This window comes from Vipera berus (assembly GCF_964194415.1).
Source record: "Vipera berus genome assembly, chromosome: 3".
Lineage (NCBI taxonomy): Eukaryota > Metazoa > Chordata > Lepidosauria > Squamata > Viperidae > Vipera > Vipera berus.
In genome coordinates, this window is record NC_138204.1 from 215,038,981 (window position 1) to 215,053,486 (window position 14,506).

At 42.9% G+C, this 14,506-nt stretch overlaps 1 protein-coding gene across 1 annotated transcript; it reads left to right on the forward strand.

The window, feature by feature from the left end:
• Positions 1-2,465: 2,465 nt before the first annotated feature.
• Positions 2,466-10,682, forward strand: LOC308664936 (ly6/PLAUR domain-containing protein 2-like; the record flags this gene model as incomplete). The annotated part of the gene is made up of 3 exons (XM_081322488.1): positions 2,466-2,520; positions 5,884-6,003; positions 10,471-10,682. 3 exons carry the CDS (start codon positions 2,466-2,468, stop codon positions 10,680-10,682), a joined length of 387 nt encoding a protein of 128 aa, XP_081178614.1.
• Between the last annotated feature and the right edge of the window lie 3,824 nt (positions 10,683-14,506).

Consider the following 14,506-nt stretch of genomic DNA (forward strand, 5'->3'; position numbering starts at 1 on the left):
CAAGCTGGCAGGAATAGCCAATACTCCAGAAGATAGGCTTAAAATACAGGAGGATCTGGACAGACTCGAACACTGGGCACTATCTAACAAAATGAAATTCAATGGTGAAAAAAGTAAGGTTCTACATTTAGGCAAGAAAAACCAAATGCATAGGTATAGCATAGGGGGTACCTTGCTCAATAGTAATAACTGTGAGAGGGATCTCGGAGTCTTAGTAGACAATCACTTCAATATGAGCCAGCAGTGTGCTGCAGCTGCCAAAAAAGCCAACACAGTGCTAGGCTGCATTAACAGAGGGATAGAATCAAGATCACGTGAAGTACTAATACCACTTTACAAGGCCTTGGTAAGGCCACACCTGGAATACTGCATCCAGTTTTGGTCACCATGATGTAAAAAAGATGTTGAGACTCTAGAAAGAGTACAGAGAAGAGCAACAAAGATGATTAGGGGACTGGAGGCTAAAACATATAAGGAACGGCTGCTGGAATTGGGTCTGTCTAGTTTAATGAAGAGAAGGGTGAGGGGTGACATGATAGCCGTGTTCCAATATCTCAGGGGCTGCCCCAAAGAAGAGGGAGTCAAGCTATTCTCCAAAGCACCTGAAGGCAAAGACAAGAAGCAACGGATGGAAACTAGTCAAGGAGAGAAGCAACCTGGAACTAAGGAGAAACTTCCTGACAGTTAGAACAACTAACCAGTGGAACAACCTGCCTCCAGAGGTTGTGGATGCTCCAACACTGGAAGTTTTTAAGAAGAGACTGGACAGCCATTTGTCTGAAATAGTATAGGGTTTCCTGCCTGAGCAGGGGGTTGGTCTAGATGACCTCCAAGGTCCCTTCCAACTTTATATTATTATTATTATGATGATGATGATGATGATGATTATGATTATGATTATGATTATGATTATGATTATGATTATGATTATGATTATGATTGTGATTATTATGATTATTATGATTATTATGATTATTATTATTATTTCCTCTATCAAATTTTAATTTAATAATTTAATGACGTTGCATTAGGTTTAAGAATTAAATTTAACTGCATTTATTTATGTATTACATTTAAAATGATTAAGCCTAAAAGAATTCGAGTTTATCAAATTTAATTTAAGAAGCAATGGATGGAAAGTGAGCAAAGAGAGAAGCAACCCAGAACTAAGGAGAAATTTCCTAACACTGAGGACAATTAACCAGAGGAACTACCTGCCTCTGGAAGCTGTGAATTTTGCAATACTGGAAGTTTTTAAGAAGAGACTGGGCAGCCATTTGTCTGAAATGGTATATAGGCTTTCCTGCCTGAGCAGGGGGTTGGACTAGACGACCTCCAGGGTCCCTTCCAACTGTTCTGTTCTGTTCCGTTCCACTCTACTCCATTCCACTCCATTCCAATATTATGTTATGTTATGTTGTTATGTTATCTTGCCTTGCCTTGCCTTGCCTTACATATATTGTATTGTATTGTATTGTATTGTATTGTATTGTATTGTATTGTATTGTATTGTATTGTATTGTATTGTATTGTATTGTATTGTATTGTATTGTATTGTATTGTATTGTATTGTATTGTATTGTATTGTATTGTATTGTATTGTATTAATTACATTATTATATAATTCTACGCTACACTACACTATACCATACTATATTGATTTATTCCACAAGGTCCTGAATTTTGAGGGGTGGTACCAAATTCATCCAAGTCAATACAAATTGCTGTGTTGTTTTACCCACTGTAGTAGGGAAGAGTTAAGCTAAGTAATTTTTGCAGATGGCTGGAGAAGCATTGCCCATTTCAAAGGTGGGAGGATATTCTGAGTCTGTTTTGATTGGGCCATTGGGATGAATTTGGAAAATTGATCCGACCCGGAGATTTTTTTTCCCCCATGCACACGCCCCTGCGTTTTAACAATCCCAATCTGCACGGATTGAAAGATTCAGCCCAAATGCATTTTCAGCATTCAGTATCTTTATGATTTAGTTTTCATATTAATTTGGATTGAGAAGGAAAGGTTGGCACCATAGAGCCCATTTCTGTTCAGTGCTGGAACCCAAATTGAGACATCTCCTTGAAGACACCCGAAGAGTGGAAACATCAAACTTGACTGATTTTTTTTTTCAATCCATTGGGGTGCCTTTTGCCCAACCCCTCCTTAAAAAGGCACTACAATTCATGGGTCTGTCCACATGGTTCTCAACCAAGGACCTCCTTGCCAACCTTGAAGGTTCAAGTTCATATCCATTCTGGTCCAACCTTTGTTGACCCAACTCTTTTCTTCCCCTTAATTCCTCCTGAGCACACCCCTTGGAGAACAGAGAAGGGGAGGAGAAGACAGGAGGTGGAGCTACATCCAAGGGGGATCGCCTTCTTGAGAACTGAGCAAACCTGTTCTCCTTGACTGTGTTGTTGAGCTCAGTCCAAGGAAGGTCTGCGGGTGTACGGCACTTTTCTGTGCAATGATGAAAGTATCTCTGGCTACCTGGCTGATTTTTGCAGCGGCTGTAGACCTTGGTAAGATCAAATTTCATGGAGAAATATTTGGACAAGGTAAAAAGAGGAGGCACTGAACCTTGGGCAAGGGTGGTCGTTTCTACATTGGGTGAGAAAAGTGTGGTGGTAGTGGAGGAGGAGGAGGAGGAAGAGGAGGAGGAGGAGGAGGAGGAAGGAGGAGGAGGAGGAGGAGGAGGAGGAGAAGGAGGAGAGGAGGAGGAGGAGGAGGAGGAGGAGAAGAAGAAGAAGAAGAAGAAGAAGAAGAAGAAGAAGAAGAAGAAGAAGCAAAGCTATTTCCTGGATCCTGGAAATAAAGAGAAACACCTCGAAAGTTAACCAGTGGAACAGCTTGTCACCAGAAGTTGTGGGTGCTTCATCACTGGAACTGGACAGCCACTGGTCTGAAATGGTATAGGGTCTCCTGCTTGAGCAGGGGGTTGGACTAGAAGACCTCCAAGGTCCCTTCCAGATCTATTCTGATTGATTGGTTGATTGATTGATTGATTGATTGAAAGAACTGGTCTCTGGGATCGTGTTCTTTGACGTCCAATGTGTGAGGTTGTAAAGAATGCCCAATACAGGTAGGTGGAGGTGGTGAATCCTTTTTACAATGCCTTTTAATAATGGGAAATGTTGGTTCACCCTAAAGTTAGCCTAGTTAAGAGTGTGGAATGAACTCAGCCAAGGCGAAATTCAGAAAGCCTGCTGCATGCCGACTTCAAAGGTAAGTTACTTCCACGAAAGTGGCAGATTTAGTTGCTCTTCCAACAGATTTCCCGGATCCATTTCTTGGGTTTTGTTTTTTCCTGGTTTCAACATTTTCTTACTTTATCCAAATACAACGTAAAATACCAAAATACAAAACGAAATAACGGGAGGATAAGGGAGGGAAAGGGGAAGGGGGGGAAAGTATAGGGTGAAAGAGAAGTGTGGGGGGGGGAAGCATTGACTTCCGATTCCTTTGGGTGCAGTAGAATAAGACAATAACATAAAACCTCAGCTTTTTACTTCTATGGGAGCATGTAGAGAGGTGGTCCTCAATTTACACCCAAAATTGAGCCCAAAGTTCATGTGGCGAAGCGAGACGTTTGTTAAGTGAATCACTGCAGTTGTGAAATTAGCCAGACGGCTGTGAAATGGCCTCCCCCATTGACTTTGCTTGCCGGAAGGTCACAAAAGGGGACATCACATGACCCTAGGACAGGGTTAGGCAACCTTGGCTCTTTTATGACTCATGGACTTCAACTCCCAGAATTCCTCAGCCAGCATGGGGAACAATGGCCCCTTCATGACTTGTGGTCTTCAACTCCCAGAATTCCTGAGCCAGCATGGGGAACAATGGCCCCTTCATAACTTGTGGTCTTCAACTCCCAGAATTCCTGAGTCAGCATGGGGGAACAATGGCCCCTTCATGACTTGTGGTCTTCAACTCCCAGAATTCCTGAGCCAGCATGAGGAACAATGGCCCCTTCATGACTTGTGGTCTTCAACTCCCAGAATTCCTGAGTCAGCACGGGGGAACTATGTCTCTTTTATGACTCGTGGACTTCAACTCCCAGACTTCCTCAGCCAGCATGGGGAACAATGGCCCCCTCATAACTTGTGGACTTCAACTCCCAGAATTCCTCAGCCAGCCATGCTGAGGGGAAAGGGAGAGATTTCCAAGCTGAGTCATGCTGGCTCAGGAATTCTGGGAGCTGAAGTCCACAAGTCATAAAAGAGCCAAGGTTGCCTACCCCTGCCCTAGGACCTGTCAACTGTCATAAGTACAAGTCAGTTGTCAAGCGTCTGAATTTGGATCACATGACTATGGAGGATGCCGCAACCAACCCTAAGTATGAAACACAGCCGTAAGTCACTTTTTTCCAGCGGCGTTGTAACTTGGAACGGTCACTGGACTTTAGAACATAGAATAATAGGGTTGGGAGGGCCCTTTGAGGTCTTCTAGTCTCTAGCAATTTAAGAATGTGTATTCCAAGATGGAACCTCACAGCCTATTTCCAGTTATAACAGAGGAACTCGAACTGAACTACAGGTAGCTACAAGCAACTTACAAGAGTTCATTCAGTGGCCCTTCCAAGTTACAACGGTGCTGAAGCATATGACTTATGACCGTTTTTCACACTTACGACATTTGCAGCATCCCTGAGGTCACATGATCCAAATTCAGATGTTTGGCAACTGACTTGTATTTATGACGGTTGCGACCTCCCAACAGGCAAAAGTCCACGGGGAAGCTTGGATTCGCTGAACAACCAGGTTACTAATCTAGCAACTGCGGTGATCCCTTTAACCACTATGACAAGAAAGGTCATAAAATGGGGCAAGATTCTCTTAACGACTGTCTCACCTAACAACAGAAATGTTGGGTTTGATTGCAGATGTAAGTCGAGGATCACCTGCATATATTGTTAGTGCATTCACAACTGGAAGTTTTTAGGAAGAGATTGGACAACCATTCTATTTTATTCCATTCTGTTCCATATTTTCTCTTCTCTTCTCTTCTCTTTTCTATTCTATTCTCTGTTCTGTTCTATTTTCTGTTCTGTTCCATATTTTCTATTCTGTTCTGTTCTGTTCCATTCCGTTTCATTCCGTTCCATTCCATTCCATTCCATTCCATTCCATTCTATTCTATTCTATTCTATTCTATTCCATTCCATTCCATTCCATTCTATTCTATTCTATTCTATTCTATTCTATTCTATTCTATTCTATTCTATTCTATTCTATTCTATTCTATTCTATTCTTATTTCCATATTCTATTCTATTCTATTCTATTCTATTCTATTCTATTCTATTCTATTCTATTCTATTCTATTCTATTCTATTCTATTCTATTCTATTCTATTCCATTCCATTCCATTCCATTCCATTCCATTCCATTCCATTCCATTCCATTCCATTCTATTCTATTCTATTCTATTCTATTCTATTCTATTCTATTCTATTCTATTCTATTCTATTCTATTCCATTCTATTCCATTCTATTCCATTCCATTCCATTCCATTCTATTCCATTCTATTCTATTCTATTCTATTCTATTCTATTCTATTCTATTCTATTCTATTCTATTCTATTCTATTCTATTCTATTATGTTCCGTTCCATATTTTCTTTTCTATTCTATTCTGTTGTGTTCCATTCCATATTTTCTGTTCTGTTTTGTTCTGTTCTATTCCGTTTCGTTCTATTCTATCCTATTCTATTCAACTCCACCCCACTCCACTCCATTCCACTCCACTCCACTCCATTCCATTCTACAAAAGTGAAAAGCTAACCTTCACTTGCTTACACCAGATTGTCAGGATGTCAATCTCAGTCTTGCTAGAAAGCGAGTCTCCCCACCCTGGTGATTCTGGTCTTCTTCTCTGGTGTTGTAGTTGTCGCTTTGCGGTGTTACACCTGCAGTGAACCCATGGATGTCAGCTACTGCCTCGCCGTCACCCCCTGCCCAGAGAACACCACTGCTTGCACGACAACGGTCCACTCGGTGGATTCAGGTGAGACGCAGCTCACCTGTGCATTCACCTTACTTCTTTTGCTCCAGGGTTTACCTTTGTACTGAAACTTTCAGGCAGCAAAAAAAAAGCTGTTTTCATTGCTTCTGTGGGCTGATGGGTTTCTGAGCAGTTTATGCTCATTTCAGGGACAATGGTGTCTTGGAATCCATGCTGCAGGCACACCTACATCATGGATTCTAAGATGAGCCAATAGTGTGCAGCAGCAGCCAAAAAAGCCGATGCAGCCCTAGGTTGCCTTGAGAGAGGGATCGAATCAAGAAGGCAGAACAAGAAGCAACAGATGGAAACTAATCAAGGAGAGAATCAACCTGGAATTTATTTATTTATTTATTTATTTATTTATTTATTTATTTATTTATTTATTTATTTATTTATTTATTTATTTATTTATTTTAATCCCATTTATATCCCGCCCTTCTCCGAAGACTCAGGGCGGCTTACAATCTAAGCACAAATTAAATGTGCTTAGCAATAGCCTTCATTCTATGTATATGCCTGCTTATTAGGGCTTTCGCACCCCCCCCCCAAGCGGCATTATTATAAAGTCAGCTTATTGCCCCCAACAATCTGGGTCCTCATTTTACCTACCTGGGAAGGATGGAAAGCTGAGTCAACCTTGAGCCTGGTGGGATGCGAACCTGCACTAATTGCAGGCAGCTGGTGTTACTTAAGGAGGCATTAGCCCACTGCTCCACCAAGGCTCTGGAATTAAGGGAAAACTTCCTAACAGTGAGGACAATTAGCCAGTGGAACAGCTTGCCACCAGAGGTTGTGGGTGCTCCATCACTGGAGGTTTTTAAGAAGAGACTGGACATTTGTAACTGTGTTACAAAACCCCCCATGGAAAGGAGATTTCCAACCCATTTATTAGTTATATATCACCCAGAAATCGTGGGCGCTCCATCATTGGAGGTTTTTAAGAAGATGCTAGCTAGACAGTCACTTGTCTGAGATGGCATAGGTCAGTGGCGGTGAACCTATGGCACGTGTGCCACAGGTGGCACGCAGAGCCCTCTCTGTGGGCACGTGCACCGTTGCCCCAGTCCTAGGCCTTCAGCTGGGTTTTATAAAACGTTTTTGCTGCTGTGTGCAAAAAAAAATATGGTTCAATCGATTCAATTTCAACTTCTTGCGGGGAAAAAAAGATCTAGCAAAGTTGGAATTGATTGATTGAACTTTTTAGTCCCACCCAGTCTGCCTTTACCACCGCGGCCATGCCCACCCAATGGGCCATGCCCACCCAAATGGCCACGCCCACCCAAATGGCCACGCCCACCCAATGGGCCACGCCCACCCGGCACCCGACAACACATAAGTGGATTTTGGCTTGCAGTTTGGGCATTCGGTCTCTAAAAGGTTTGCCATCACTGGTATAGGTTCTCCTGCTTGAGCAGGGGGCTGGACTAGAAGACCTTCAGGGTCCCTTCCAGCTCTGTTCTATTCCAGATTCACTTAACCACCATATTTTCTAACTTAAACAACTACAGTGCTTCACTTAACCACCATGGCAAGAAAAGTCTTCAAAGAGGATGAAACTCACTGAACAACTGTCTCACTTAGCAGACAGAAGCGTGGCCTCAGTTGTGTCGTACGTGAAGGAGCACCTGTAAATTGGGGAAAAAAAATAACAGTAAAATCATCCATTGTAAAAATACAACCAATAATAAATCAAGATTAAATCAAGGACACGAAGGGAGCTGGACAGACAGACTGTCGCTGGGGATTGTGATAGATTGATGGAGCATGGACAAAACTTGAAAGCTCCAAATTAAAAGGAGAAGAAAGGGGAAAAAATGTGCTGGACTGACCTTTAACCAGGTTAACTGAGTTACCTCATGTGGCTTTTTTTTTTTTAAGCCCGTGAAAAGTTTGAACTAATATTTCAAGGCTTTCTTCTCTTCTGGTAAATGAATATTGACAGCCTGATGTGAAGATGATAGATAAGTGGAGAGAGAGAGAGAGAGAGAGAGAGAGAGAGAGAGAGAGAGAGAGAGAGAGAGAGAGAGAGAGAGAGAGAGAGAGAGAGAGAGAGAGAGAGAGAGAGAGAGAGAGAGATTTAAAAATAACAGACTGATAAGTGGTCAGAAATATATTGATTTACAGTAGAAGGAAGGAAGGAGGTTTAAGATGGAAAGATTGATAGATTACTAAGTGAAGAGTTTGAGCTAATATTTCAAGGCTTACTTCTCTTCCGGTAAATAAATATTTAACCCCTCAGGGCTGGTTTTACGCAACACATCGAATTGCATCAAAAAGTCACCTCTGCAGCTTCCCGAATGGCTATGCTTGCTTAGGTTGAGCTGGGAGCCATGGGAAAAAGAAAAAAAAATGGTTTAGTGTGTTGTATGAACCCAACAAATTTGGGAATTCAAGCCTGGACCAGCCCAGACTGATAAGTGAAGTCAGAAATATATTAATTTACAGAGGAGGGAAGGAAGGAAGGAAGGAAGGAAGGAAGGAAGGAAGGAAGGAAGGAAGGAAGGAAGGAAGGAAGGAAGGAAGGAATTTAAGATAGAAAGATTGACAGATTAATGTGAAGATGATATATATGTGGGGAGAGAGGAAGGGATAGAGTAGAGTAGAGTAGAGTAGAGTAGAGTAGAGTAGAGTAGAATAGACTATATGGAATGAAATAGAATAGAATAGAATAGAATAGAATAGAATAGAATAGAATAGAATAGAATAGAATAGAATAGAATAGAATAGAATAGAATAGAATAGAGTAGAGTAGAGTAGAGTAGAGTAGAGTAGAGTAGAGTAGAGTAGAGTAGAGTAGAGTATATGGAATGAAATAGAATAGAGTAGAGTAGAGTAGAGTAGAGTAGAGTAGAGTAGAGTAGAGTAGAGTAGAGAAGAGTAGAGTAGAGTAGAGTAGAGTAGAGTAGAGTAGAGTAGAGTAGAATAGAATATATGGAATGAAATAATAGAATAGAATAGAATAGAATAGAATAGAATAGAATAGAATAGAATAGAATAGAATAGAATAGAATAGAATAGAATAGAATAGAAGCTGGAAGGGACCTTGGAGGTCTTCTAGTCTAACCCCTTGCTCAAGCCTCCAGTGATGGAGCACCCAGGATTTCTGGTGGCAAGCTGTTCCACTGGTTGATTGTCCTCCCTGTTAGGAAGTTTCTCCTTAATTCCAGGTTGCTTCTCTTTTTGGTCAGTTTCCAACCATTGTTTCTCGTCCTTCCCTCTGGTGCTTTGGAGAAAGAGAGAGAATTTTATTGATTTATAATAGAAACAATGTGTCTGAGAGAGAGCTCAAATTCTCAGTGGACCATGAGAGACCCCAAAAGATGTTTCATTGTCCTTCCTGGCTGGGCAGGATGTGGGGAAAGGTCCAGATCCAATCAGCAGCTCCAGGCTTTCCTTTCTATGGCCTGAGTAACCCCTGAGAGTAAGAATCTTGGTTTATTCTAATGATAAGCTGGGCTCAGTGGTGGGATTCCAATATGGGAACAACCGGTTCTCTGCATGGATGTCGCTTCCGGAAGTCCAGCCTGGGCAAAACAAAAAAATCAGCTACCGGTTCTGCCGAAGTGGTGCGAACCGGCTGAATCCCACCACTGGCTGGGCTCCTTCTGAACATCACAGTTATTATAATAATTGTTATTATCAGTGCTTTTTTGTTAAAAGAAAAAGGTGCCGGAACTCACCCATGTCATACAACCCACCTTGCCTACCCTACAAGGTTCCATCCAAAAAAGGTGCCAGAACTCCGTTATGAGCGTTCTATGAGAAAAAAAGCCCTGGATAGATAGATAGATAGATAGATAGATAGATAGATAGATAGATAGATAGATAGATAGATAGATAGATAGATAGATAGATAGATAGACAGACAGACAGGGAGGGAGGGAGGGAGGGACTGACAGAGAGAGAGAGAGAGAGATAAGATAGAAGATAGAAGGATAGGTGAAATAGATGACAGATAGATAGATATCTAGATATCTAGATAGATAGATAGATAGATAGATAGATAGATAGATAGATAGATAGATAGATAGATAGATAACAGATAGATAGATAGATAGATAGATAGATAGATGACAGATAGATAGATAGATAGATAGATAGATAGATAGATACTGTAGATAGATAGATAGATAGAAAGATAGATAGACAGACAGACAGACAGATAGATAAGATAGATATAGATAGATAGATAGATAGATAGATAGATAGATAGATAGATAGATAGATAGATAGATAGATAGACAGACAGACAGACACAGTGCTTTTTTTGTAAAAGAAAAAGGTGCCGGAACTCACACATGTCATACAACCCACCTTGCCTACCCTTCAAGGTTCCATCCAAAAAAGGTGCCAGAACTCCGTTCTGGGTGTTCTATGACAAAAAAAAACACAACACCCTGGTTATTATTATTTATTTCCTTCCCTCCCCCACCACCTCTTACCCTTGTCATTACTGATCTCCCCCAGGTTTCCCCTTTTTTGGAAACATCACAGTCAGCAAATCTTGTTCCAAAACCTGTGTGCCCTCTGAGCCGGATGCCATTGGCGACAACCACCCCGACTATTGCTGTCACACGGATTTGTGCAACGTGGGGGCGGGTCAGGCAGCCGCTGCGGAGTTTGGTGCCCTGTGCTTCACCGTCGTCCTCGCCGTGTCTCTCCTCTGGCTTCAAGGATAACCCTCCAGGGACGGGCTGGTTTGGTTTGTGGGGAAGACAACACTCCCCGGGGCCTAAACAAGGACCAGGTGTCTCCTGCTGGAAGGTGGTGGAGATGGAGAGAGGGGAGGAGAAGAGTCTCCAGGAGCAGAAGAATGGGAAAGGGGGAAGGACCGTGACATTAGTATCGAATGTAGTTTTAATCTGTTCCTACTCCAATATTGAAACACACATGCCTTCCTCCTCCTCCCGCTCCTTCTTTCTCCTCCTCCTCCTCTTCCTTACTCTCCTCCCCCTCCTCCCTCTCCTTTCTCCTCCTCCTCTTCCTTACTCTCCTTCCCCTCCTCCTCTCCTTTCTCCTCCTCCTCCTCTTCCTTACTCTCCTCCCCCTCCTCCCTCTCCTTCTCCTCCTCCTCTTCCTTACTCTCCTCCTCCTCCCGCTCCTTCTTTTTCCTCCTCTTCCTTACTCTCCTCCTCCTCCCCCCGCTCCTTCTTTCTCCTCCTCCTCCTCTTCCTTACTCTCCTCCCCCTCCTCCCTCTCCTTCTCCTCCTCCTCTTCCTTACTCTCCTCCTCCTCCCGCTCCTTCTTTCTCCTCCTCTTCCTTACTCTCCTCCTCCTCCCCCCGCTCCTTCTTTCTCCTCCTCCTCTTCCTTACTCTCCTCCTCCTCCCGCTCCTTCTTTCTCCTCCTCCTCTTCCTTACTCTCCCCCTCCTTCCTCTCCTTCTCCTCCTCCTCTTCCTTACTTTCCTCCCTCTCCTCCCCTCCTCCTTCTCCTTTCTCCTCCTCCTCCTCTTCCTTACTCTCCTCCTCCTCCCACTCCTTCTTTCTCCTCCTCTTCCTTACTCTCCTCCTCTCCTTTCTCCTCCTCCTCCTCTTCCTTACTCTCCTCCTCCTCCCTCTCCTTCTCCTCCTCCTCTTCCTTACTCTCCTCCTCCTCCTCCTCCCTCTCCTCCTCCTCCCTGTTCTTCTTCGCCTCTTTCTCCTCCTCTTCCTTGTTCTTCTCCTCCTCTTCTTCTCCTCCTCCTCCTCCTCCTCCTTTTCCCTTCCTGCCTGCCTTCTGTTTTTTACTTTCTTCTCATTCCGTCTTCCTTCCTTCCTTCCTTCCTTCCTTCCTTCCTTCCTTCCTCCCTCCCTCCCTTTCCTAATCCTGTCTCCTCCTCTTCCACCTACTTCTCTTGTTTGTTCTTCATCTCTATCTCCTTCCCTTCTTGTTTTCTTCTCTTCTCCTCCTCCTTTTTCCTTTGTTGATGGAAAAGTCTTCATCAGGGTTCAGTCCAAGCTGGGAATAAACAACATGGCGACTGCTTTAGAAAGAAGGTTGCAGTTTATTGAAGAGGAGAGCCAGACAGAAAGATGGCTCTGGAAGAAAAGAGAGAGAGACCACATGTAGGGAGTGGGTTTTTATACCCTCTGGAGCTCTTTAGGTGGTTTCCTGTTCCTGTTTGAGGCTTTGTATTTCCTGTGTCATGTATTCTGACCTGAGTCTGGGTGTGCCCCTTTGGCATCTGTGCGTTAATCCTATTATGTCCTGTCTTAAAGTTTGGGCGGGGTATGTAAATTTTAGGGGTCTTTGTCTTCTTAATCTTCTAGCTGGAGGCCTCCAACCTTCCTGAATGGATTATTTACACCTGCATTTCTACAGAGCTGGTTTCGGCTTGCGGGAGGGAGACTTGGGGCTATTAAGAAAAACTGGGCATGCTTTTCAGCCTCTTTAAGATCCTTTGAGGAAATATAATATTCTGCCCTGTTAATATTTCCTTCTCGGGGGGTGGGGGGGTGACTTCCCACACCTTCCTGCCTGCCTCCCCTCATTTTTCTTTTCTTTCTTTCTTCTCATTCCCTGTCTTCTTTCCTCCCTCACTCCATCCCTCCCTTCCTCGCTCCCTCTTTCCTTTTCCCATCTCCTCCTCCACCTCCTCCCTCTCCTCCCTCTCCTTTTCCTGCTTGTTCTTCTTCTCTTTCTCCTTCTCTTCCTTGTTCTTCTCCTTCTCTCTTCCTCCTCCTACTTTTCCCTTCCTGCCTGCCTGCCTGCCTCATTTTTTCTTTTATTGCTTCCTTTCCATTCCCTGTCTTTCTTCCTCCCTCTTTCCTTTTCCTGTCGTCTCCTCCTCCTCCTCCTCCTCCTCCTCCTCCTCCTCCTCCTCTTACAACATGCCATTGGGTGTTCTGTATCTAATCCAGGGGCAGTATTTCCAAATATACCTATCAAATCTTTGTTCCATGCCAGATCCAGATGTTTTATTGAGTCACATGATCTACTGAAGCTATTTTGAACCTTCTGATGTAAAGCAAAGAGGAATATTTGCCCTGCCAAAACATAAAGATTGTCTTTCTGTGGCTTCCAGAGAGACGTGATTTCCAACATCCCTCCGTGGTATGGAACGGCATCCATCCTTCTCAGCCCATCCTGTCTGATGAATTCAATACAAGATTTTGTAAAGTTAAATACGTACAGTTATGATTATTATTATTATTTTGCCTGACAAAGTATTGAAGAAGGCAGATAAAACTGAGAATCCGTTCTTCGTTCCCTCGTGGTGTTAGTTTTAAAATTAAGCTTCTTTTTTTTTGTTCTTTTTGTTTGTTTGTTTCTTCAATTTCTCTGGGGAGCTTACAATTCTAAAATGATAAAACCAGTAAAACAAAACAAAAAGAGCCTTGGTGGAGCAGTGGGCTAATGCCTCCTTAAGTAACACCAGCTGCCTGCAATTAGTGCAGGTTCGAGTCCCACCAGGCTCCAGGTTGACTCAGCCTTCCATCCTTCCCAGGTAGGTAAAATGAGGACCCAGATTGTTGGGGGCAATTAAGCTGACTTTGTAATAATGCCGCTTGGGGTGTGTGTGAAAGCCCTAATAAGCAGGCATATACATAGAATGAAGGCTACTGCTAAGCTTGTAAGCCGCCCTGAGTCTTCGGAGAAGGGCGGGATATAAATGGAATTAAAATTAAAAAAAATTAAAAAAATAATTTTTTAAAAAGGCATTAAAAAAACAAAGAAAATCCAACTGCCTCATGGAAAAAGCATCTTTGGGATTAAAACAATAAAATCATCCAGAAAGTAAATAAATTAACAATCGCAATTGAGCAATTGAGTGAAACATTTGATAAGTGAGTTTTGCCCCATTTTATGACCTTCTGTGCTCCAGTTGTTAAGTCAATCACTGCAATTGTTCACTTAGTAACCCAGTTCTTAAGTGGATCTGGTTTCTTCCACTGACTTGGCTTGGTCAGAAGGTTGCCAAAGGGGATCACGTGACCCTTGGTATGCCGCGACCGTCATAAATATGAGTCTGTTGCTGAGCATCTGAATTTTGATCACGTGATCCTGGGGATGCTGCAACAGTCGTAAGTGTGAAAAATGGTCGTCACTTTTTTTCAATTCTGTTGTAACTCTGGACAATGTGTTGTACATTGAGGACTGTCTACATATATACCAGCTGAGATAGTTAACCAGTGTCGAAGGAAAAGTTTTCTTCATGGTTCAGTCCAAGCCGGGAATAAACAACATGACGACTGCTTTAGAAAGAAGGTTGCAGTTTATTGAAGAGGAGAGCCAGACAGAAAGATGGCTCTGGAAGAAAAGAGAGTGACCACATATAGGGAGTGGGTTTCTATACCCTCTGGAGCCTTTTGTTTGGAGTTGTTCCTGTGTCATGAACTTTGACCTGAGTCTGAGTCTGCCTTTCTGGTATTCTAATGGTGGTGGGTTAATCCTATTATGTCCCCAAGGTCATGTCCTGCTTCCCTGGGGCTATGGCTGATGTGTGTTGGATTTTTGGTGTTGGTTCTAGAGATCTTTCTTCCTAATCCCAGTTTCCTGACTCCAGTCTTTCTGACAAGATTA